This window comes from Emydura macquarii, unplaced genomic scaffold (assembly GCF_026122565.2).
Source record: "Emydura macquarii macquarii isolate MOO-44397 ecotype Brisbane River unplaced genomic scaffold, CSIRO-AGI_Emac_v2 contig_1597, whole genome shotgun sequence".
Classification (NCBI taxonomy): Eukaryota; Metazoa; Chordata; order Testudines; family Chelidae; genus Emydura; species Emydura macquarii.
Genome location: NW_027131734.1, coordinates 297,571 through 321,209, shown reverse-complemented (window position 1 = coordinate 321,209; position 23,639 = coordinate 297,571). Strand labels below are relative to the sequence as shown.

The 23,639-nt window shown below is 41.9% G+C and overlaps 1 protein-coding gene across 1 annotated transcript; it reads left to right on the top strand.

Moving 5' to 3' along the window:
• Nucleotides 1-3,647: 3,647 nt before the first annotated feature.
• Nucleotides 3,648-23,488, top strand: SCCPDH (saccharopine dehydrogenase (putative)). Its single transcript, XM_067555230.1, has 12 exons — nucleotides 3,648-3,957; nucleotides 4,749-4,861; nucleotides 5,890-5,970; nucleotides 9,611-9,740; nucleotides 11,078-11,127; nucleotides 11,674-11,804; nucleotides 12,459-12,576; nucleotides 15,734-15,853; nucleotides 15,942-15,998; nucleotides 17,432-17,543; nucleotides 20,759-20,840; nucleotides 22,038-23,488. Exons 1-12 carry the CDS (start codon nucleotides 3,765-3,767, stop codon nucleotides 22,141-22,143), a joined length of 1,293 nt encoding a protein of 430 aa, XP_067411331.1. The 5' UTR covers nucleotides 3,648-3,764; the 3' UTR covers nucleotides 22,144-23,488.
• The last annotated feature ends 151 nt before the right edge of the window (nucleotides 23,489-23,639 follow it).

The following is a 23,639-nucleotide window of genomic DNA, read 5'->3' as shown; positions in this document are numbered from 1 at the left end:
CGGGGGGGCGAGTGGCTGGAGGAACTGGAGATCTCGGCGCTTACCTTTGGAGACCTAGAGCGGTGCCGAGCATGGCTGCGCCCCCTTCTGGACTCTGAGGAGCGAGACCGATGGTACGGTGCCAAGGGCTCAGTCAGTGCCGAGACCTTCGGTGCCAAGGGCTCAGTCGGTGCCAAGCCCCGCACTGGGCTGCGGGTTAGGGATGTGGAGCGGTGCCGGCCATCTTTGGCACTGGAGGATGAACGACGGCGCCTGCGGTCATCGGGTGCCTGGACCCCTTCCTGACCGCGTGCCGGTGATCTGGACCTGCACGTGTCCGTGTCCCCCAGGTGGCTGTGGGACCGTGACCAGGATCTGTATCGGGCATGGCGGGAGCCGTGCTGGGCTGTGAGCTGGGGATCTGGACCGGTGCCGAGAGGACCAAAGCCCTTCGGCCACCGGGATCCGCGCCGGACTGCAAGCTGGAGATTGGGAGCGGTGCCGGGCGCAGTCGGGTCCTTGTGTCCGCGTTGGGCTGCGCACCGGGGATCAGGACCGGCGTCGAGTGTCTCCAGTGTCTGTGGCTGCCGGGACCTGCGCTGGTGCGTGGTGCCAGGATCCCAAAGACCGCTCCGCGTGCACAAGGCGGAACTGTATTGACTTCGCCTCGCGCTGGAGCCTCGAGACCGCCCTCGGTGCCGCGGTGTTGAGGAGCTCGACGACTCTGTGTCGGAGCTAGGAGGGGAGCCCGTACTCTCAACCCTCCTTGACCATCTGGGGGGAGACCTCGACTCCTGTCTCCTCCACCCACTGGGGCCACCCAGCGCGGGTTTACCCTGAGACGCCGGTCCTGGAACCCTTGGCCGAGGGGGGGACGGAGGCATGGGCATGCCCATTAGGGTGTGTGCTGCAGCGAACGCCTCCGGCATTGACGGCACTTGCAGAGGCACTCCCCAACCCCCAGGAGTCGGGGGAGGCTCCCTGTGAGGAGATGCCAGTGCCGGAGTACTCTCCACGGCACGTGGCTGGGGCATCTCCTCAGTAACCCCCTGCTGTACTGGTCACAGGGGGGAGTCCATGTGGGCGGCCTCCGGCTGCTTCTTTTTCTTTGGTACCGCAGGTTTCGGTACCAGTGCCAGCGGAGCGCTCCGCACCGACAATACACTCGGTGCCGCCGGAGATCTGGATGGTTCGGAGTCCGGCCAGAGCGCGGACTCCATCAGCATCGCCTTCAAGTGGGCATCCCGCTCCTTTTGTGTCCGGGGCTTGAAGGCCTTGCATATCCGGCACCTGTCCTTACGATGCTGCTCCCCGAGGCAACGGAGGCAGCGGTCGTGAGGATTGCTCACTGGGAAAGCCTTGGTGCAGACAGCACAGGCTTTAAAACCGGTTGAGCCCGGCATGGCTCAACTCTAAGCCCTAAGGGCTAACAATCTATCTTCTAACTTTAATCTACTTAACTTAACTGCTGTACTTAATGCTAACAAAGAACTAGAAAAACAGGGATTGCTACTTGCTAATAGAGCAAGAGGCAACGTTCCAGCAACCGTCAACGGGCGGAAAGAAGGAACTGAGGGTCCGCAGGGTCGGCGGCGCCCTATGTACCGTGGCATGAGCGCGGTACTCCAGGGGGCGCCTGAGCCAACCCTATGGGGCTTGCTAAGGGCAAAAAAGTTCCGGGAACCAGTGCACGGGGCGCGCACTCACCTATATTGGAATGGATATGAGCAATCACTCGAAGATAGAATCTAGTAATGTTGTTTTATTATAAAATATTTACAGATATGCAGCCTCTCTTCTTACTTACACATTGAACATCCATCCAGTCTATTAGTTCAATCCTTGCACTTGGTTCATCTCTTACTCCTCACAAGGTTGCACTGTAATTTGAAGTGCAACCCTGATTTCTGTACTTCTAGAAGATACAAGTCTCAAAATATAAATACAAAGTTATAAAAGAAACAGCAAAATCCTTCATCTCCAGAAGGCGAGGCTCTAAAAACTGATTTAAGATGAAGCAAAACTGTGGGAGCCTCCCTCGCAGACAGGGACTTGGCAGAGGATTTGTACTTTCATTTCTGCTTGCCTGTTCATGAACAACTCTGCATCAGCCCACTGCTTTCCCACAGAAGAATTTCTTGCTGTTGTGTTAGGCAACACTCAAATAATGGAGAGACACGAATCACTGCTCCAATGAAGGAGCAAACCTTCCGTTGTAAGCACAGGGTGACCGTTGGCAATGTACACTTTTATAAATTATGCATTGTCCTGTGGTGGACTTTATAAACTCTGCCTGGTGGTTGGGAGGGAGTGACAAGCAGGGAATTAAATGTGAGGAAGAGGCAATATGGAAGTGAGAGAGTGAGGGAGCCAAGGGGCTGACTTCCAACTCCATATTCACTTCTCCAGAAATCCTATTGCAAAGCAGGGCATGTACACTTAATCTCTTCAGTATCTGCACTAGAACTCCCATTGTTCGTAATAATACAAGATCAGACCATCAAACACAAAATCATCCTTCCTCTCAACTCTTCACAATAAAGCTGCTAAAATTATTTTGCCTGCAGTTTTAGCAGTCACTTTGCTTGAATAGTTTCTTTTCCATGCATTTACAGTGCCTCCAGTTGGGTCAATCTTCTAGTTTTTCCATGTACAAAATTTGACAATGCACAGTCCACCTGCAGAACTCTTGGACAGAGGTTGTTGTGAAGGCCAAGATTATAACAGGGTTCAAAAAAGAACTAGATACATTCGTGGAGAATATGGACAGGGATGCAAACCCATTCTCTGAAGTGGGTTGCCAGAACCTGGGAATGGGCAACAGGGAATCACTGGATGATTACCTGTACTGTTCATTCCTGCTGAAGCATTTGGCTTTGGCCACTGGCGGAAGACAGGATCCTGGGCTAGATGGACCATTGGTCTGAGCCAGTATGACTGTTCTTATGTTACGTTCTTTGTTGAGGTCAATAAGAACTGGGCCAGAGCAGCTACAGCAATAGGTCCTAAACATTTATAATGGTTTAAGTTGTTTTCATGGGGCTAATTTTGCCTTTTTTCTTTTTTTTATTATTAAAAGACCACACTTTTGCCTGCACTTGCTGTAGTCACTAATCCTGCAAAGAGCTCTGTATAGACAGAGGGCCTTATGTTATTTAGCAGGCCATCTGTGGTATCTATATAGCCATTGGGGGAATTATTCCAGCTGCAATTAATGTACTACTTGTGGGGGAACGTTCCTCTTTGCAAACGTTTGGGCCTCACTTTTCACACAGTTCTGGTCTCCCGTTTATGCTGCCTGCACTCTCTGCAAGGCACGTTGCTCGGGCAATCCACTCCCTGCACTTTTTTTGGCCATCATTTCTCTTTAACGCCGATTTGCAAACGACGGCGCACGGGGTAAGGGTCAGGGATGTCTCGCCCGATCCCCTCCGCTGAGTAACTGGTGTGCACAAAGTCAGTTTGCTCCTAGGGGCGGCGGGAGGAGAGCCATTCCGCACTCTGCCCGAGCAGCCCAGGCTGGCACGAGCCGGGTGCAGGGACGCAGGCCTGCAGCGTTCGGAAGGGAGGGGTCAGGACGGGAGAGCAGCCGGGGGGGGGCGGGGCTGCATCGGTCAGGGCGGGTCACGCTGAGGCGTGACGCGACTGACACGCCCCCCGCCTCGTTCTGGCGTCCTTGTTGCGTCCAGCGGAGTCGGTCGCACCTCGCGCGCGGCTGCCAGTTCCCTGCCGGCCCCTCGCGCGCGCGCTGGGTAGAGCACAGCCGCGGCTCGGGCGGTGTCTCCATGGCGACCCGCGGCAGGCGGCCCTACGAGCTGGTGGTGTTCGGGGCCTCGGGCTTCACCGGCCAGTTCGTGGCGGAAGAAGTGGCGCGGGTGGCGGCCGGCGATGAGCTGCGGGGCTCGCTGCGCTGGGCCGTGGCCGGCAGGAGCCGGGACAAGCTGCAGGGGGTGCTGGACTGGGCGGCCGAGAGGCTGGGTAAGGGGCGGGGTGCCGGGCTCCTCACTGCCCCCGCCCCCCACGGTCTTGCCCGACCCCCTGGGACTCTGCAAGTCTCCCTCCGTGGCCCTGCCCGGCCCCTCCTGCTCGCCCCCCCGCCCCTGGGAATAGCAGTGGCCCCTGACAGGGATGGCAGCGCCACCTCCCACCGGGGTAGCAGTATCCCGTGCTCCTCTGCACCTGTGCCTGGGGCCCGACGAGCTCTTGCTCCTGTTTCAATCTCCTTTGACCCCCTACGGCCTTGGATGGAAGGGGGGGTTGGGTTGGGTGGGGGCGGGGGAGCCCCCTTCTTCAAGCTCCTGTGGGTGGCCTGGGGATAAGGGAGTCTGGGCCCCACCAGCTGCTGAGCAGTTAGGAAGATTTTTGGGGGAGCCCTGCTGGGGCGGGATGGCCTCTTCCTCTGTGTTTGGGGCCTTTGGCGGTTACGGTGATCGCAATGATTATTTGTAATAATAGTCAGAGTCTGCTGGACCTATTAATTAGGCCAAGGTTCCCTGCAGCAGTCATGAGGTTGAGCCTGGTGTTGCTGGTATGTACATTTGACACCACTGGGGTTTCATCCTCCTCGTTCCCCCAAGAATGAAGGGGGGAGTTCTAGTTCATTAAGGTGCTGGCAAAATGTCCCCTTTCCTTCCTATCCTTGTTTCTATTTACACCATAAATAAGACATTAAGAGCTGCAGCTAAAAGAAAGGAGCTGGTAAATTTGATGAGGATAGTAACCTGATAGTAACAGGCTCCTCTTGTAACACTTATTCTCTCGATTCTTAGGAAAGCCAGAGCTAAAGTCAGAAGCTGGCATAATACTCTGTGATGTCAGTGACCCATCCTCCCTTGCTGATATGGCTAAACAGACAGCTGTTGTTCTCAACTGTGTAGGCCCAGTAAGTATCAGTCTTCTAAGTATCCGAAACAAATGAACAAATAAGCAATTCACATGCTGTTACAGACAAAAGGCATTGGTTTCCATGGTATACTGCAAACTTGCAATAACTGAGTATGCTGTCTTTAAAGGTCAAAACACGAGCTGTGAAACTCTAAACACTAAATACGGTTTCTGGAATAAATAAATATTAATAAGATTATGGTGCTGCTTGGGATAGTTAATTTTGAATGGGTGCTTGCCGTATGCTGACTTAAAATTCTTGACTCGTTCTTTGGGGGGAATTTAAAGGGACACTATCAACTTAAAATTTAGTTGTCTAAAAAACAAACACTTCATAGTAGTTTCAGGTATGACATCAGTTTTGGATTTCTCGGCCAGTTTTTGTGGATTTATATGATGTTTTTCTCTCCCCTATTGCTGTGTGAGACACATACAAACAAGAAGGAAAAATAATTCTGCTCAGGAAACATTCAAACGCAATACACACCTGAAGTACTGTCAAAACAGAAAACAAACTGGAAAAAAAAGCAGTTTGTTTTCTTTAATCTTTCAGCTATAGCCAACTGCGTGGTTACTACTGTCTGAAAAATGTTTACCTAATATAAGTAAATCTGATTCGTAGTTGTTGATATCTCTTTAAATGTTCAGTTACAAAGTTCCCTCTGCCAGCTCATCCACAGTAGATCAAAGGGCTAGAACTAGAAGATAAGTGCTGCCAAGGCATGTAGACAGTGGGAGTAGAGCAGAAGACAAATCTCAAATTGTTCTAATTATGTGTTTGCATTAATACTAACGTAGATTAAATTGCCTTTAGTGGTTTTACTTTCTAAACAAAGCATAAGCAACCATGGCACAATATTTCATGTGCAATAAATAGTCTCTGTTACCATTTGTTAGGATATGTCAACAAAATGTAATGCCCAGCCAACTGTGATAGTTTTCTCCATTTAGCAAATCTATATCCTTAAAATATTTACTTTTATTGCAAATTTGTCCAGTAAAATAATCATCTTTTTCTGTCTGTAGTACAGGTTTTTTGGAGAACCTGTAGTGAAAGCTTGTGTTGAGAATGGCACAAGTTGCATTGACATCAGTGGAGAACCTCAGGTATGTGGCATCAGCAAATGAAAAAATTAACACTTAGAAACATCAGATCAATAACTTACTAAAGACAGTTTTATTAAATATATTTTGGGCACAGCTTTAATGCTCATTGATATTCCTGAACAGGAAAAATATTTTCCACAAACTGTTTTAAATATGTCCTTAGTATTCCTTTCTTACTCTTAGTCAAGAGTCATTCGAAATAGTGTGGGACTGTAAATCAGGAACTCATGAATTCTAAATCCCAACCTTGACAGTGATGTCATATGGAGGTTTTGAACAGATCACACAACTTTTGCATTATTATTTTCCAAACCATGAAATAAGAGTACTAAATACTTGTTTTCCTCCTTCAGAGGAGTGTTGTAAGGATTTGTTCATGTTTATAAAATACACGTAGCATTATAAAAATGCTAATTAATAGTACTGGGTACAATTTTCAAAAGTGCTCAAGTGGTTTAGGAGCCTAAATCCTGCTTTCAGAATGAATTTAGGCACTTAAGAGCCTAAACCATTTGGGCAATCTTGAAAAGTTTACTACTTTTGAATGTCCCATGTCTTCTGGTAAGCTCCCTGGATATAGATTGTAACTTTTCTATAGGATGAGTTAGTGATCTTTGCTACTCATGAGAAATACCTTATCTCGCTGGAAATTCAGGTTCAAATGTTGGTCGAGTTGACTCATGGAATTGTTTTAGAAGAAACCTTTAATATGGAAGTCCTTTCTGCTCTGTGTGTGTGCATTAAACATTCCATGTACACTATTTTAAGAGTAGGGATTTACTCTGATGATTTTGATCAACATGCTCCTTCCCTCCCCAGCTGGGCAATGTAATGTGTGCCTAAAAGATGCCAGCCTCTACATTTCATTGACGTGGTGTGCGTGTGTGCGCGTATATATATGTCTTCAAGAACTTGGGGATGATAAAGATGCTATCTAAATGTGAAATATTGCTCATTGGCTGTGCTTTCACATACTTTAGATAAGTAAATAGTAAAGGGTCATTCTTTGCTGTCTTGTTCTGCTCCCTTAAAAGAAATTACAGTTTGTACAGTTCTATCTCACCAGAGTGATGATGCTTTTAAAAAAAAAATCACATGAGATTTTAGGCCCCAATCCATCAGAACATTTAGGTATGTGTTTAACATTAAGCACATGAGTAGTCCTATTTACTTCAACAGAACTACTCTTGTGCTTAAAAGTTAAACACATGATTAAATGTTTTGCTGGACTTGTGTCTTAATACCTGGTCACTCTTACATCTTTCTAAAATTGCTGCATTTAACTACTAAGAAAGTTAAGATGTGAAAGGTAAGATGCAAGAAGTGTTTTGCAGTTATTGAAATAACCTATCAACCCACTTGTCACTAAGATAAAAGTAGTAAATAAATATTCAGAATCTTATTTATTTGGTAAAACAATTATTTTTATTTACCCATTTACATGACCTAAGGTGGTAATGTCTGCTGTACAGTCACATTGTAACCTATTCAGAAAATACACAAAAAATGTATTTGTTCTGTTATCTACCAGGGGGCTTGATTCTTCTGAATGCCCTCAGCTTCCATTGATTTTATAGCAGGAGTTCAGTGCTTGACACCTGACAAAAGCAAATCCTAGGTTCCCAAACCAACACTGCAGCATTTCAGTAGAAAAATGTACAGTTAATTATTCCTGTTGGCTGACAAGTAACAAACCTAAAATGTACTAAGATCAGATCCTCAGCTGTTTTAAATTGTCATAGATCCATTGAAGTCAATAGATGAAGTGGGCATGCGTGAGAGCAAACAAGGTATTGAAACGTTCAGAACTTTAGTATTCCAAAGCACTTGGAACAGGATTTTGTATGTTTCAGTAATCTTTTTACACTCAAGACTGGAGTGAGGGTGCATTGGTGTGCATGTCACTTAAGTATGCATCTGTGGGGTGTCTCAGTCATTTATTTTGACCTTCTGTAGTTTGAAATAAATAGTCCTTACATTGACCTTTTTTTTTTTTTTTTTTAAGTGATCAGGAAGCTTCCTTAGTATTCAGTATGGCATACAACTTAAAAATTGGTAATTTTTAGTTGCAAGGACCCTTAGAATAATTCTTTCTAGTGGTGAACAATAACTGACTCCATTTCTATGCAAGGGTTGTGCTAAAAATGATTGGGGTTGTTTGAAGTATCATTGGATGTCATTAAGTGAAAATATTTCAAAATCATAAAATGTTCTATTGGTTAAGTGGTATTAATACTTAATGGCTCATAATTGTCTTCATGGTATTGGTGTAAAGGAAAATGAGGAATGCATAATTATGCAGAATTAATCACTGTCCTTGTGGGATGGCCAAAATGTAACACTGTACCTTCCACAGAACAAAGATAACTTTCACTGAAACACTGAATTTAAAATACCCCATAACTGTGAGGTTGTGTTTTTTGTATGAGTGGCTTTTGAACTATTGAACTATTCATTTGCAATGTCTAAAATGCATATCTTGACTGTCTTATACTTTACACAAAGATACTATGAATATATATTATTACTAAAGAACATTGAATACTGAATATAGATATATCTGTGGTCTACTAATATACTTTACCACCGGATAAGACTTGCATTAAAAGACTGTATGTGTATGATGTGGAGTTTTATGAATAACAGCCTTTTAGGTAGGTAGATGGCTCTACCAAACCTTATTTTGTTTAGAATGTAAACCAGGGGCAGTCGGTTATTTTTTGTCAAGGACCAGATTTCTTGGTCAAGGTGTAGTCAAGGTTCAGATGCCAGAGAATATTATTAAAAAAAAAATAATGATAATAAGTAAATAAAAAGATTTTGTGGTCCGTTCAAAAGCATCTCTTGGTCCGGATTTGGCCCACGGTCTACCTATTGACTACCCCTGATGTAAACCATACTACTCAGTCAGCTGACCATGCTGTTTAGTGAGTGTGCTTAAATTCTCACAAATTAATCTGATATTTTTCTGTATTTACTTTATACATTTGATACTCCTGATAAAGACAAAAACTGAAATTTGGTCATTTTTTATTGTGTTTTGAAGCAAATCTCTCAGACTTCGAGAGAAGGCTAAGTACTTTTTTAGGATGAAGAACTCTAGTTTTCAAAACCTCTGCAATTTCATGCTGATTAATAGAGAATATTGATGATAGCTGTAGAAGAAATAATTTTGCCTGTTTTTCTAGCAATAGTAAAATGGAAAAAATATATAGAACTAATTCTGGGATTGTTTATATTTGTGTTGTGTTTGATGTGTGTAACTTATTTTTCTGGATTTTTCAAATTTACAAAAATTTAGTGAAATTTTAATTCTATAGTATAGGAGATGAATCATGTAAATTTACATATGAATAATTTTACTCATGTGAGTAGTCCATTGAAATACTTTAATGAGTTAAATTACTCACATGCAAAAGTGTTTTGCATGGTTGGGCCCTGTTTCAACAATGGCAGAATAAGTTAAATTATGCTATCTTCTAAATAAACGTGAAAAGGAGGAGGTTCTCTCTATGTTAAGGTTAAAGTTAGAATTAGTTAATTTAGCATGTTTCCTTGAAATTCAGATTTAACCAAAATTCAGATTAAACCACAGTTCAGGATTATTCTGCTTAAAATGTTTGTATTGAATATTTTTCAGTATCTGGAAGGAATGTATCTGAAATATAATGACACAGCTGCAGAAAAGGGGGTATATGTCATTGGAAGCAGTGGCTTTGACTCTATTCCAGCAGATATGGGAGTCTTATACACCAGAGACAATTTGAAAGGTGATTTATCTAAAAGTGTGACCTTTATCTTGATAGTAATATTGGGCTGAGATTCACAATCCTTGATCCTTGTTTGTTTGTCGTGTGTTTATTGCTTATGTGAGAGACAGTGGTAGATGCTGGAGCCATACTAATCCTATCTTTCTGTCAGTGTTCTGTTGTCACTATCTTGTCTTTAAGAAGTACGAATGTGTAGAAGCTAGACTGAAATGAGTAAATTCTATTCAGTTGTAACTTGATCCCGCTCTCAGTTATGGATTCTGTGTCCAGCAGAATTGCATTTAGTATACTGAATACCTTTCATTGTGACCTTCCTTTAATGTGTCAACACAATTACCCACATAAGTATCTTTAAAATATGTGCATGTATATCTACTGTCATAATTGCTATTAGCTAAAAAGATTTTTCTAAAATCTTACTATACTAATTTTCACTTTAATAAAAATGAATATGTATTTAGCAGTTTGATTAGGGAGAAAAATGATTGTACTAATGTACAATATACATTAAATATAATTACATTTGTTCTTCCCCTTTCCTCTTTATGGTATTTAATGCTCTTGTGGACTATTTGATCAATACCAAGGACCTTGGGGATGGGAGAGAACTATGTTTCTCACAGGGTACTGGTACTGCCCATACTATTCATGAGAATACTTTATAATATCAGTAAGAGCAAGCAGGTGGGGGTGCTCTTTATACATTTTTAAAAGGTGGTATCTTGGCTTTAAGGTGTAGCAGGAAGTAAACTAATATTTGGGGGAGAGAATTTGTTGTGCTGTTCATTACAGTAAATTGAACCTATTTTGCTAAATTTAAAATATATACAAAAAGTTAAATGCAGCAGAACAAGTTGATTTATAGTATGGCAGTCCAGAAGGCTACCACATTTTGTGACTTCATTTCTAAGTTTCAATAGCCTACATAATACTTAATGTCAAAACTAATGGGAAAAATGCCTTGGGCCTTGATGTTTTCTTTTCCCTTTTTTTTTTAATTACTGAGCTATCCTTTCTTTATATAAAACATGGATGTCAGCTAGTGAGTAAAGATAATATCATGCACCCTCATAAAAGCGCTTTGCCTATGTTACTCAATGTGAATAAAATAGCCTTGGCTTACAATCTTAGTTTATTTTTCTTGGAGATAAAGTACTTCAATGCTGGGGTCTTATTTTTCTCTTCCTCTTCTGCTAGTGATGTTAGTGCTCTGACAGTCTGTCTGGATGTGTCCCGCAGTGGATGAACTACTGTCTAGTTTCATTGCTGTATGATTGCATATGCTATGAACTACCTTTTTTTAAAAAAAACCAAAACATTTTTTTTCCCCATTAAAGGTACCCTAACTGCAGTTGAAAGTTTCCTGACGGTGAAATCTGGACCTGAGGTTAGCTTGTTTATATTCTCTTCTAAAATTGCATACATATTAGCCACAGGCATACATAATGTGAAAATTACAAAGCTTGTGAGAGAGCAGCTAACCAAATAAATATTTTTTACCCATAATCAAAATATCATAACCTTTGTAGTAGCTTTGCAAAACTGCCAAGTAGCTGTATCAGACCATGGAACAAGATACTTGCCAGCCCTTTGTGGTGGTGATGGAAAAATATATTTTATTGATCTTGATGTAACTGGTAACTAGCCTTTTGATAAAAACATTTATCAGAGCAAGTCTCATTTGTAATGAGTTAGCGAGGGGGAAATATACACACAATACATTAGAACATAGCAACATGAGCTGCTGTCAGTATTGTCAATGCCTGCCTCTTAGGCTGTTTGTTGAATATATATTTTAATGCCTTCAGTGCATGTAGACATAGTGTGAGGAAAAATAGTACTGTTATAAGGAAAGTTTCTCCCCACACTGGATTAAACGTTAGGTCAGAATTGTAGATGGTGGAGTAGTTACTGTTTCATGGTATCTTACTAGGGTTACAGTATACATGATGGAACCTGGAAGTCAGCTATTCATGGCCTTGCAGATCAAGACAATTTGAGGAAGCTTCGAAAGCAGATAGGACACAAACCTCTTCCAATCGTTGGTGCAAAACTAAAAAGAAGGTAAGAGAAATCTACAAGAATGGAAGCTTTTTGTTTTGTTTTAATCTCTTTCCCCTAGAGCTTTTATAATTATATTTTAATATAATTAGCACATTTCTAAAAGAAGGAACATTTCCCCTCTGGTATAATTGGAGATGCGGAAGGAATAACTTATTTAAATAAACGCTTAATGTATCTGATATTTCAAGATAAAGTACAGTGAGGAAAAAATGTATCAAAACTGATTATTTTGTAAAATCACGTGTACTGAAAGCTTTATACAGAAAATTTTGATCCTAGATTCACTGATTTAAACAATCACATTTCAAAAGCTGGAAGGAAAAAATGCTGTACAGGCAATAAGTCAAATTCATCCCAGTATAATGCCTTTGACCTTGACTTGTGTTAGGGATAAATTTGGCTCAGTTTTTTTGATTATTTATTACTTAAACCCAAAGAAAAGAGAGAGCATGGGGTTAAAATGCTTAAGGTAAAAGCTCTTTTTTTGTCCAAGTTGTTTAATAATAAAAATAATTAATAATTTTATTACAATTATTAATTATTACTACAATTAACTATGAGTGTCAGTTTTACAACTTGCTAAGTTTGGAAAAGAATAGCTCTACAGGTGGCATTATTGTAAGAGAAGGAAAATAATGGTTTTTTTGTTTGCAGAGGGCTAGTGTTTTACAGTAAGGAATTCAAAGAGTACTCCATTCCATTCATGGGATCAGATGTCTCTGTTGTAAAACGAACTCAGCGGTATTTGCACACAGATTTGCAAGAAACACCTGTAAGTTTGCTTTAATGTTTATAAAATCGATGTTCTTTGTAGCACTTTCAGAGCTGTGCTTCATTTCGTGAAGCAGTGGTATAGTTGGTATCTTTTAAGATTTGCCTATTTAAAGCATGAGAATGAGCTGAAAAATACCCTTATGCTTCTGTTGGGTTCAGTTAATTACCCTTGGAGATAACTGGACTTTATGGTTTAAGTTCTCTAATGGGAAAATACCATATAGCAGTGAAACCTGGTAGGACACAGATCAGCTTGTTTTCTGCCATTAATATAACTGCTCCTAGAAATCCCTTTCCCTTGTGGCATTCTTACAGGTCACCTTAGTATATGGATGACCTGTGCCAGTGAAATGTTTGAAAAGTGGCAATCATAATGTTGAGTATCTGATCACTGCATAGACTTTGTGGTTATGGTTATGGTGAAGGCCAAAGCAGTTTTCTTGTCCACTACAGCTTGCACAAAGGAAATACAAGTGGAACTGTTCTGAGTAGTAGAAAGTCTATTAAATCTGGCTTGCCTTGTCCACGATCATATATAATATTGTCTTGCTGCAAAGAATTTTCTATCAAACTGGTATAACAAATCAACTATCTTCAGACTAGTGTGGCCACAGATTTAGGAGTGTTAAAGAAGGGACAAACACGTTATCTTTTCCCTTACTGAGCTTCAGACAAAAAAGTTAACAGCTGGGGAGGGGGGGAAGGGATTTGTGGGAGCCTTATTTGCTCCTGGAATCTCAGCTGGCAATGGTATCCCAGTTTTTTTGTTTTCGACCCCCCACCCTTCTCCCCAATCTATGCTTTGCTAGCAGGTACCATCTTTCTGGTGTGGACCTAATTCCATTTCTTCATGAATCTTGTCACTTGTAGGCTAAACTACTTAACATGCTCTGTGCAGTTTGTCATCTTAGAGTTGTGAGCCATGCTGTACAGTACATAACACCTAAACTCCATATGCTGCAATAGCCTCTTCTTTGTTTCTAAATGCAGCTTAAGATATAGTTAACCTGTAAAGCCCTATAGGGTCTGCATCATGGCTATCTCAAAATACCTTTCCATGTACATCATCCATACAGATGAGAGAGAAATTAACAAGTTCCTACACTCAAACTTTGTGGGAAGGATTTTCTCATTAAAGTTCTTGACCCTGGAACACGCCTCTCTTGTCAGTTTCTCAGAGTGGGTGTTTGTTCACTTTGGAAAGTAGTGTAATAATCATCTACAATAGAACCTCAGAGTTACGAACACCTTGGGAATGGAGGTTGTGCATAACTCTGAATAAAACGTTATGGTGGTTCTTTAAAAAATTTACAACTGAACATTAACTTAATAAAGCTTTCAAACACTACTATGCAGAAGAAAAATGCTGCTTTCCCTTTATTTTTTTAGTAGTTTATCTTTAACACAGTACTGTACTGTATTTGCTTTTTATTCCTCTCTCACTCTGCAACTGCCTGATTTGTGTACTTCTGGTTCCAAATGAGGTGTGTGGTTGACTGGTCAATTTATAACTCTGAGGTCCTACTGTACTTCTTCAGGTCTCTTGCCTGAAGAAGGCTGAAGAATGTTTCACTTATAGACTGGGTTAAGCAGTTGGGTTAGATAGTTTATGTGGTTTAAAGAACTATTGGGGCAATTTAAAGTTTTTTCTACTGTTTTTTGGACATAGCCAATTGTTGGAAGTATGTAGTTAATAATTTGTATTCTAATTATGATGTAATTATGTCCAGAGGTTTAGGCGATTGGCCCATATTACAAACATAAAATATAACACATCTAATTCATTCTGTGTGATTCTGCACCATTTTAAACAAATGTTAAGATACTGATCCGTATTATGCATGGGTCTTCATTATTTTAACATTACACTTAAGCCAGGGCTCGACAAACCCTGGGCACCAGGTCGCCATGGCGCCTAGAAATTTAATTCTGGTGCCTAGTGTTTCTCCGGGGGGAGTGGCTGCTGCACTCCAGCCAGGGCGCCCCGCAGCTGGGCCCATGTTGTGGGAGAGGGGTGGGGGAAGAGGTGGGGCCAGGAGGGGAGAGAGGCTGCTGTGCTCCGGCCAGGGTGCCCTGCTGCTGGGCCCATGTTGTCTGGCTCCTTAATTTTTGGTCTGGCTTCTAGCTCGAAAGCAAATTTGTCGAGTCCTGACTTAAGCAACAAGCACTCTTAAAAATTGCCTCTTTCCTAGTTTAACATCTTCTGATGATTTCCTCTGTGCATTAAGAAATACCACTATTTCATTCCTCTCCTCCACCTTCCCCAAACTGTCAGGTCTGTGTAGTATAGCAAGCAGATTATGATCAAGGTAATGCCACTCTTGATCTGCACTTGGTGTTTTTATTGATGTCTGTGGGATTTGGGTGTGCAGATTGAGGGCAGCATGAAGGTGAGAAATGCACCATGTTCACAGTGAGCTGGTACTGAGCTTTTACACATTTTCCCAGTAGGAGGTGAGTGCTAGCAGTACTAGAATCATTTAAAATAAAGCTACAACTTCACTTTTGTTGAGACAAAAAAAAAAAAAGGAAGGGAAATACAGTTTTAAAGGAGGAAAAAAAGTAGTGTGTGTCTGGCTTAAGACCTGTTTTGCAGTGTTCCCTTGTTTACCATTTCCCCTCGCTGCAGTTCGCACCCACAAATTATAGTTATTCTCCCCTTATTTTTTCTACTCTGTGTGTATACTGAAAAATGCAGCATTAGTCAGATGGTTGGAACTGAAAGTAGGTGTGTACCAGAAAGGCTATAGCAGCACAACTGCAGCTGTGCCACTGTAGCGTTTCTAGTGCAGATACTTTGTATAGTGATGGAATGGCTCATTCTGTCCCTATAGTAAATCCACTTCACTGAGAAGCTGTACTTAGGTCAACAGAAACATTCTTCTGCTGACCTAGCGTTATATATATTGAAGCTTAGGGAAGCTTCAGTATGTTTTTAAATATGTGAAATTTTTCAGTGTTTGATGATGTATTTAAGTGACATAACTTAGTAATGTAGACCAACCCTAACAGTTTGAAGGCTCTTCAGAATCTTTCTAGTGTGGAATATCTTTTGACATCAGCACAGCTGAATAGTCTTTGGTCTTAGATAAGAGCTGAGAGGCAAATAATTATGTAAATATTTACTGAAAGTTTATTTTGTGTTCCTGTATTAGGTGCAGTATGCAGCTTATGCAACGGTGGGTGGTATTGCATCTGTTATTAAGCTGATGTTTGCAGGCTTTTTATTTTTTCTTCTTGTGAAATTCAGCTTTGGAAGAAATCTCCTGACAAAAGTAAGTATTGTTTTTCATCTTTAACATTTCAGACATGCAAGCCAGTTGTTTTTTCTAATTCATTTTGGTTTTGGCTTTTCTTCTGCAGTACCCAGAACTTTTCTCTCGTGGACATTTTTCAAAGAAAGGACCGACACAAAAACAGGTAACTTAATTCTTTTATTCACGGTTATACAACATTTTGGTGTTTGCTTTTATTATGCTAATTGTGGAGCAGGAATCTGGAGTCTGCCACTTAGGGGCAAAAAATTACAGGGTAGCCATTTGGACGGAAGCCTGGGCTCTTAAACCCTGCAAGGGGGAGAAGTTTGGAACCCCAGCATCTGCACTGCTATTTTTAACATTGCAGTCCCAGTTCTGTCAGCCCAAGTCAGTTGATCTGGGCTGTGAGACTCACTGCTGCAGTCTTTTATTGCAGTGAAGACATATGCTTAGTCTCCCTGAAACTGGAAGATGCCCCACATTCCATTTCTTAAACATACATTCTGTGGCTGTGCTCAGACAATTGTCTAGTCTCTCTCATATTTTCAGATGAAACAATTAATTTATAGTAGAATCACATGTGCAGTGAGGTTCATGCATGTGGCCCAATCTGGCCTGCAAGTGTAATTTATCCTCATGCTGTAACTTGATTGACAGGGTACCTGAAACAACACCACCCTACTGTCGATGATACAAAAGGGACAGTGGGCAACAGAAACACAGACCAAATGCACCAGGAAGGATAGAATTTTTTTAAAAAGAGCAAAAGTGTAAATAAGGAAAGTGAAGAGGATGGATAAAAGGAAAGTGGATGAAGATATCCAAATACTTACTTAAAAGGAGTAGTTTATGGATTTCATATTTTTAATGCAAAGCACCCATTTTAGTCTTCTGGTACCAATCACCTTAAGAAAAGAACAACTTGCTAGTGTGAGACCATGTATCCAGCCTTAAGCTATCTGCACCCACTTCAGTCATCCCCCCTCTTAAGAAAATGTCTTACAGTGTGCCATGAAGGCTAACTGATTTGGACTTTGTCAGACCATAGAGAGAAGTGAGTTAGGATGCTCTAAGCAATTAGTGTCAAACTCCAGACATTCAGATGTAGGGACAGTCAGCAGTTGGGGGAATGCAGGGGGAGAGAAAATCTGTTTGTTAGCCTGAATCCACATTACATAGGGCTTTAGTCAATGCCTTAAATTGTATCCTGAGGCAAAAAAGGGTTCTGAGCAGTCTTCTGAGAATTGCTGTAATGTGCCCTCTCACTTCTACCATGTGCACAGCTTCCATAGGCATAGTTTCAAAATGATTTTGAGGCTAGCCTTAAGTAGAGCAATCTGAGGACCACAAAAATATGGATTACTGTGGCATGGTCACCTGAGATATAGAGAAACAGTTTTGGCCAGGAATGATTGGGGATCTAAAGGAGATCCAAAATTGTATGAGACACCCCAGAAATGCTATTGGTGTAATATGTACTGGTATGTAAAGGTATAAAAAGTGAAGTATACTTGCTAGGTACAAATTGTTACTGTATTACACAAAGAAATGGATACTCTATAAATGAAATTGTACTTTTTGTCTTTTGCATTGCAGATAGATGGATCATCCTTTACAATGACATTTTTTGGTGAGGGATACAGCCAGGGCCAAGATCCACCACAGGGCAAACCAAATGTAAAAATCTGCACTCAAGTGAAAGGACCAGGTAAAGAAGAAGCCATAGTGCTTTATTATGGTCATCCTAAAAATTCAAGGTCAGCTGTTTGTCATGTACACCTCTTCTACTGGCCATTATTTTTGGCATTTATAAAGAGTATTTGACTATAGATGGAACCCTGCGTATAGTTGCTAGCTGTTATAAAGAGGCGGTGATGTTGGAAGGAAATGTACTTATGGTTATTACATAAGCAAGAAGTTAAACTGGGAAAATGAAACCACTATATGTAAATAATGCTACTACAATTAAAAAAATAAGCTTACTGGCCAGTCCTGCCACTGATTTACAGATTACTTTCATTTCATGTAGAAATCTGGAATTCCACAACTATAGCATCTTAGTTAAGGCTACTCACAGCCATTGCTACTAACAAGCTACTTTTCCATGATTTTTGAGAAGAGTATCTGTACTGTTATTAATTTTGATGGAATATACTGGGCACAAAGAATTTAAAGGTGTTATATGACCGATCACTGTCTAACATTAAACAGTGTTAAACAAGGTTGAGGGTTTGGTAGAGAGACCTTAACTTGCTTAGCATCATAGCAAAACACATCATTAGAAATATTTTTAATCTTTTAATAAAGGTCAGGAAAAACAGTTAAGGCTCTTATTTTAGCAACATCCCTTGTTGCCTTTCCCTCAAGATGGAGAGAGTTTTTAAAAGGATTGCCAACTCCCATTTGACAGTCTTTTTAGATGGCATTAAAGATAGTAATAACTGTCTTTGGGGGAAAAGAAGTTAGTTGGGGTGGTCTGAAGCTGTTGCTATTCTTAAACTCCAATCCCATTTATTAAAAAACAAAAGAACAGCAAAAATGGAAAATGCATCATCTCTCTCTGGTGTTGATTCACTTCCATCCTTGCCACTGGAAAAACACTAACAAATGGTCATCTGCCACTGGGTTACAAGCTTACAGTAGTGTTGCAAAATATACAGTCTTGCCAGCTATACCAGACTCTTATTAGACAAAGGAAAAGGAGAGGGATAGGCAAGAGAAGAAATGAGGGAAAGGAAAAAAAGACACAGGTAGGCCTTTTGCACGTTTTCCCATCAAAATTTGTTGTTTAGAGCTTATAGTGACGTTTTATGAACTTTCACTCCCATTTCACAGTTAAGTTTATAAATTTACCTTAATTATTAGCTTAAGTATTAGAGCAGTGCTATTTATGTAAATTTTGCTGAGGAGGAGATCCTAACTCAATTTCTGATATTAGTCTGTCAGTTCCAAGATGGAACAAGCTAAACGTGCTGTGAAGAGAGAATGCTTTCATGATACTTTTGTGATTGTTACAAATTGGCCCTGGCCCGAGCCCGTACTGTACAGTCACCAGTCTGTTGAGATTGGACCCAATGCTTGGTCATGTACTTCCAAGTCAACTGCAACTGAATTTCTGACTCTAGGGCTCACTCCCAGGTACAGACATCTTGTCTGATGCCCTTCCTTGTCATGTGGCTACAAGTTCATCAGAACCTCCAGCTGGTCTCTGGTTACTCTGGGCTTCTAGTTTAACCTTGTTGGGGACAATCTGGGAAGAAAGCAAGGAACACAGGCTTAGCCAAGTAATTTCTTTGCAGCTGAGAGTTACAGATCTTTGAAAAGAACAAAGTCCTGAAATGTACCTTCCCTGAGACAGAAAAGGTTAGATGAGTGTATGTGTGTCTGTTATTCTCCTGTTGTGCATGGCAATGGTGAGGCCCTTCCTCTTAAATAGAGTCTCTATCCCATGTGCTCATGGTGGGAAGCTCCAAAGCGATCAGTCATGCTTACCCCCTTCTTGCAGGCCCTTCTAGAGAGACTATTGTTCTATGGGGATGGGCCCATAGTCAAGACCAGAGTCAGTAACCTTTGGGCAGGGGTGTGCCAAGTTGTCATCATTGTATTATTCCTTCCCCCCCCCACCCCCCCAAACTGTGGGTCCAGCACCCTGACTTATCCGGGTGTTCAGCAGCAGTGGCAGGGAAGGGGAGGTGGGCAGGGGAAAGGCTGCCTGGCCCCTGTGCGTCAGGGATCCCTGTGGTCCCCTCCCAGCAGGGAGGCGGGGAGGATGGGAAGCAGCTCCAGGCCCCAAGCAGGGCCATAGGACTGCTCCCCCCTGCCCATCCCAGCCCAGTGCTGCCACACAGCCTTGCATGTGCTACCTTTGGCACATGTGCCACAGGTTGACTGTCTTGACCAGGGTCAGCAAAGTCAGTGGCCTAGATTGCAGTCTTGATGGCAGCTTAGTATAGTCGTCTTGTAATAACTGGGCCTACGCTATGCTTTATGCTAATTGTGAGCTCAGCTGTAGAAAGTATGTGAAAGTCCGTAAGTGTCACAATAACTTACAATAATAAATCTTGATGGGAAAAGTTGCGAAAGGGAGACAGATTAAATTAGTACAAACAAAAAAGGCCTGCTGCTATAACTCATGGACTATGTTAAGATCATGCCTGCTAAACAAGAAGGGTGGAACCAGAAATCAGTGTCAGAAACAAGACCTAATGGGTGGAGAAAATAATGAGGGGATGAGCTGTTCCATCATTCCCTTGGCGGATCCTTCAAGAAGGACAGAGTGGCTAGGAGTGAGCCTCACCCAGTGGCTGCCACCCCCACTGTCTCCTTGGACTTCAGGCTTTCATCATCCTGTTCCTGAGAGATGTCTTGGCCAGAGAGAGACCCACACAACATTATCCCCTCTATAGCTCCAACTAACTCCCAGACACCACCTCTGATGAAATAGGACCTGACTTCAACAATAGCTCCAGTCACTCAACTAACTTATTCTCCCTTCCCCTCCCCCCTAATTCAGTTATTACCGTCTTTGATATCATCTCTCTGCCAAACAGTTTTTCCTTTAAAGATCTCTCCAGCTAAAGAAAACAAGGAATGTTGTTAAAATGAAAACCTTACTTAATACTTTACAGTTCAAATGTTTTAACTGTTTCCTTCATCTTTAATAAAAGTTTTAAAAAGATGTTTAATAATGTGTTTGCCATGGTAGTAAAAAGGCTGAGGTCTCTCTCTCTATCAAATCCTGATTCTTGTTTAACACTGTTTAATGTTGAACAGTGAGTGGGTTATGCTAACACCTTTGGCCCTATATTCCATAGACCAGTCTTCAATAAGCTGTCAAACACCTTATTGGTATTCGACAGACATCTACCCCATTACAACAATAAAACCTTTATCCTGTTCTTTACAGAATATCCTTTTTTGCAGATGCTGGTTACGTTGCTACATCAGTAGCAATGGTTCAGGCAGGTGTGGCGCTTCTAAAGGATGCAAGTTCTCTTCCTAAAAAGTGAGTCTTTATTTTCCTGTGTACTATAATGTTTGATGCTCCATTTATACCTTGAAACTGTGGCATGCTGTGTACACAGATGGGCTGTTTTTAACCCTCTGTGCATCTAAAATAGAGCTGGAAAATGAACATCCAGGAAACGTAGCATGCGCCTGTGTATCAAGTTTTTCAATAGAGATTGATGTGAGCTGTGTATCTGTACAACATCAACCACCTTACTAAGTTGTGGAAAAACCCAAAGCTAAGCAAAGCTTTCTATAACTCAGTGTATAATTATTTGTAATAACCAAGTCTCACATTGAATATGTCAAAAATAATTTTAAATTCTATAATTACCACCTAAATGAGTGAATTTAGTTTTTTTTTAAATTGCAATTGTCCACATAACTATTTTTAATTAGTCGTGTGTGTGTGTCCGTCATCTCGTCTCGTCCCGTGTGTGTGTGTCGTCCCGTCCCGTCCCCCCGTGTGTCGTCCCCCCCCCCCCCCCCCCCCCCAAAAAAAAAAAAAAGTACCCCAGGGCTGCTGCTCTGCCTGGCACACAGGAGGTGTAGTTGAAGAAAAGCTGCTGCTACATCTATGCCACAGGAGAAGAATAATTCAAATTAAGTTTTGGTTATTTGAACCATTGAAAAATAACTAACTTGTTTAGTATAAGTTATTTTTTGAAATGCTTTGACTGGGAGATTTTGCAGGGCTTGACATATACTGGTAGAGCAGTAGGCGAGAGCCTGCAGCATGGAGGAGACAGACCTGCCCTTGCCCGTGATCCCTCAGCACTATAGCGGAGAGAGAGAATCCTGGGGCAGTAAGAGGCAGGGGAAAATGCTGAAAAGGTCCAGGACCCCTGAGGTGGCAGCATTTCCCTGCCACCTCAGACCCCTCTCTGTGATAGAGATAATCCATCCATTAAGGCAGGTCTCAGTGGTAAGGGCAGGTTTGTGTCCCTAACCTGCAAAGTTCCCAAAATGAGCTTGCATCATCATAAGAGCCCTTCTTGTAGGCACCAAAATCCTGTGACCCTCGGTTAATTCAGAAGCATTGGCAATACTGTAGTTAGGACAAATGGTTTTTATCTTCTATAGGTGGGATTACTGATAATTCAGTCCTGAAATTACATGCATTTGACCTATTTTAAATGTCACAATGATCAACTAGTAGTACATCTTTTAATGATTTTTATAATTAATTTAACAGAGGTGGCGTATATACTCCTGGAGCTGCTTTTTCTAAAACAAAACTGATTGATCGGCTGAACAAACATGGTATTGAGTTCTCTGTTATTAGCAAGCCTGAAGTCTGAAGTTTTAAAATAATTCCAAGGAAAACTACGATTGCATGAACTAACAGGATTAAATTCAAAAACTAAAGTACCAAGAGCGTAGTAAGATGTAAAACCTAATACAAGTATTTACAAATCAATTGTACTGTTGCTTACAGTGGTGTAAAAAGGATTGTAGCTTTTTATGTAGTCAATAGTGAACCAGCAGACTCAAAGGGATTAACACCATACATCATGGTTTAAGAATTTAAGGAAATTGCTGCTTCAGTACCTAGTTAGAAACCAAAACTATAATCCTTTAACATATTTCAGCTCATATGTATAATGTAACAGAGGCATACGTGTTTGAGATCTGACCATCTGTAGAATTTTAATAGGTAATAGAACTCCAGACTGGTAGAGTGGGGGCAGCAGTTGGAGAGCTTTTCAGCTAGCAGAGCAGTAGGTTCTAGTAATCAATTCATGAAGTAACTCCATTTACTGCTGAAGGGCCTGGATAACAAGTGCCTTAACTAATCAAATCATTACTTAGGACTGTTTAGGGGAGGGACCACCATTTATTTGTGCTATGGGCATTTTGTATGATTTGATACCCCTATAAAAACAAGACTACCTTCAGTTTCTTGTAATTCTCAGTAACTGGCTGTAATGGTCCTTAAACTAAGAAAATTCAACTCCATTGAAGAACAAGAACACATTAGGACTAGAGATGGAGCAGTTAAGATAAAGACGGTTGCTAATACAGGTCAAAGAAGGCCAACAAATTAACTTACCTGCTCTTTGAATGCAGAAGCTACCCTCAGGATAGGTGCTTCATGCTGTAAATCTTATTCAGGTGATTCCAGAGATGTGTACAGGGAAATATGCTTGTAATTTGTTTCAAAGATTTAGTACGACAAAAGCAAGCAGCCTTGGTCAGTCTTTATTGTGTATGGTACAGTATTGGTAATTTTAACTGCTGCAAATCAAATATACAAATACTTCAGTTTTAGAATATAAGTTATCTGGGTAATTAACTAGAAAGCTGAGCTGCTTGGTTTTCCAAAAGGCCCACGTGTAATTGTAAGTATTGATTCAGCTGAGGCTATGCTTTAGCCCAGGGGTCAGCAACCTGTGGGAAGTGGCGTGCCAAGTCTTCCCCCCCGCCCCTCTTGGGTGTCCAGCACCTGGGGGCCACTATTTGTATTTGCACCCTTCCCTGTCAGCAGCTGTGGCATACCAAGGGGGCCGTGCCCCCGGGCACCTGCCTGGGGGGTGTTGCCTGGGGTCCTCCTTTGAGGAGCCACCCCTGCTGACATTCCTGGCAGCTGTGCCATCCCAGCCCCTCCGGTGGGGAGCAGGGCAAGGAGAGGCTGCCTGGCCCCTGTGGCTCCTTCGATGTGCCCAGTGTGAAAGAGTAGCCAGGAAGCTGAGGGGCTGGGTTGGCCCAGCCAGTGCCATGCAGCTCCCAGCCCTCCCCCCAAAGTGTCATGGCCCAACACCACCATGACGTGTGCCACAGGTTGCTGACGCATCTG

Excerpts from the sequence above, each read along its gene's own strand:
- SCCPDH (XM_067555230.1), top strand. The coding sequence starts at position 3,765 with ATGGCGACCCGCGGCAGGCGGCCCTACGAGCTGGTGGTGTTCGGGGCC. Across the intron at positions 11,128-11,673 it reads CGGTGAAATCTGGACCTGAG|GGTTACAGTATACATGATGG; the intron begins GTTAGCTTGTTT and ends GTATCTTACTAG. Across the intron at positions 12,577-15,733 it reads CAGATTTGCAAGAAACACCT|GTGCAGTATGCAGCTTATGC; the intron begins GTAAGTTTGCTT and ends TTCCTGTATTAG.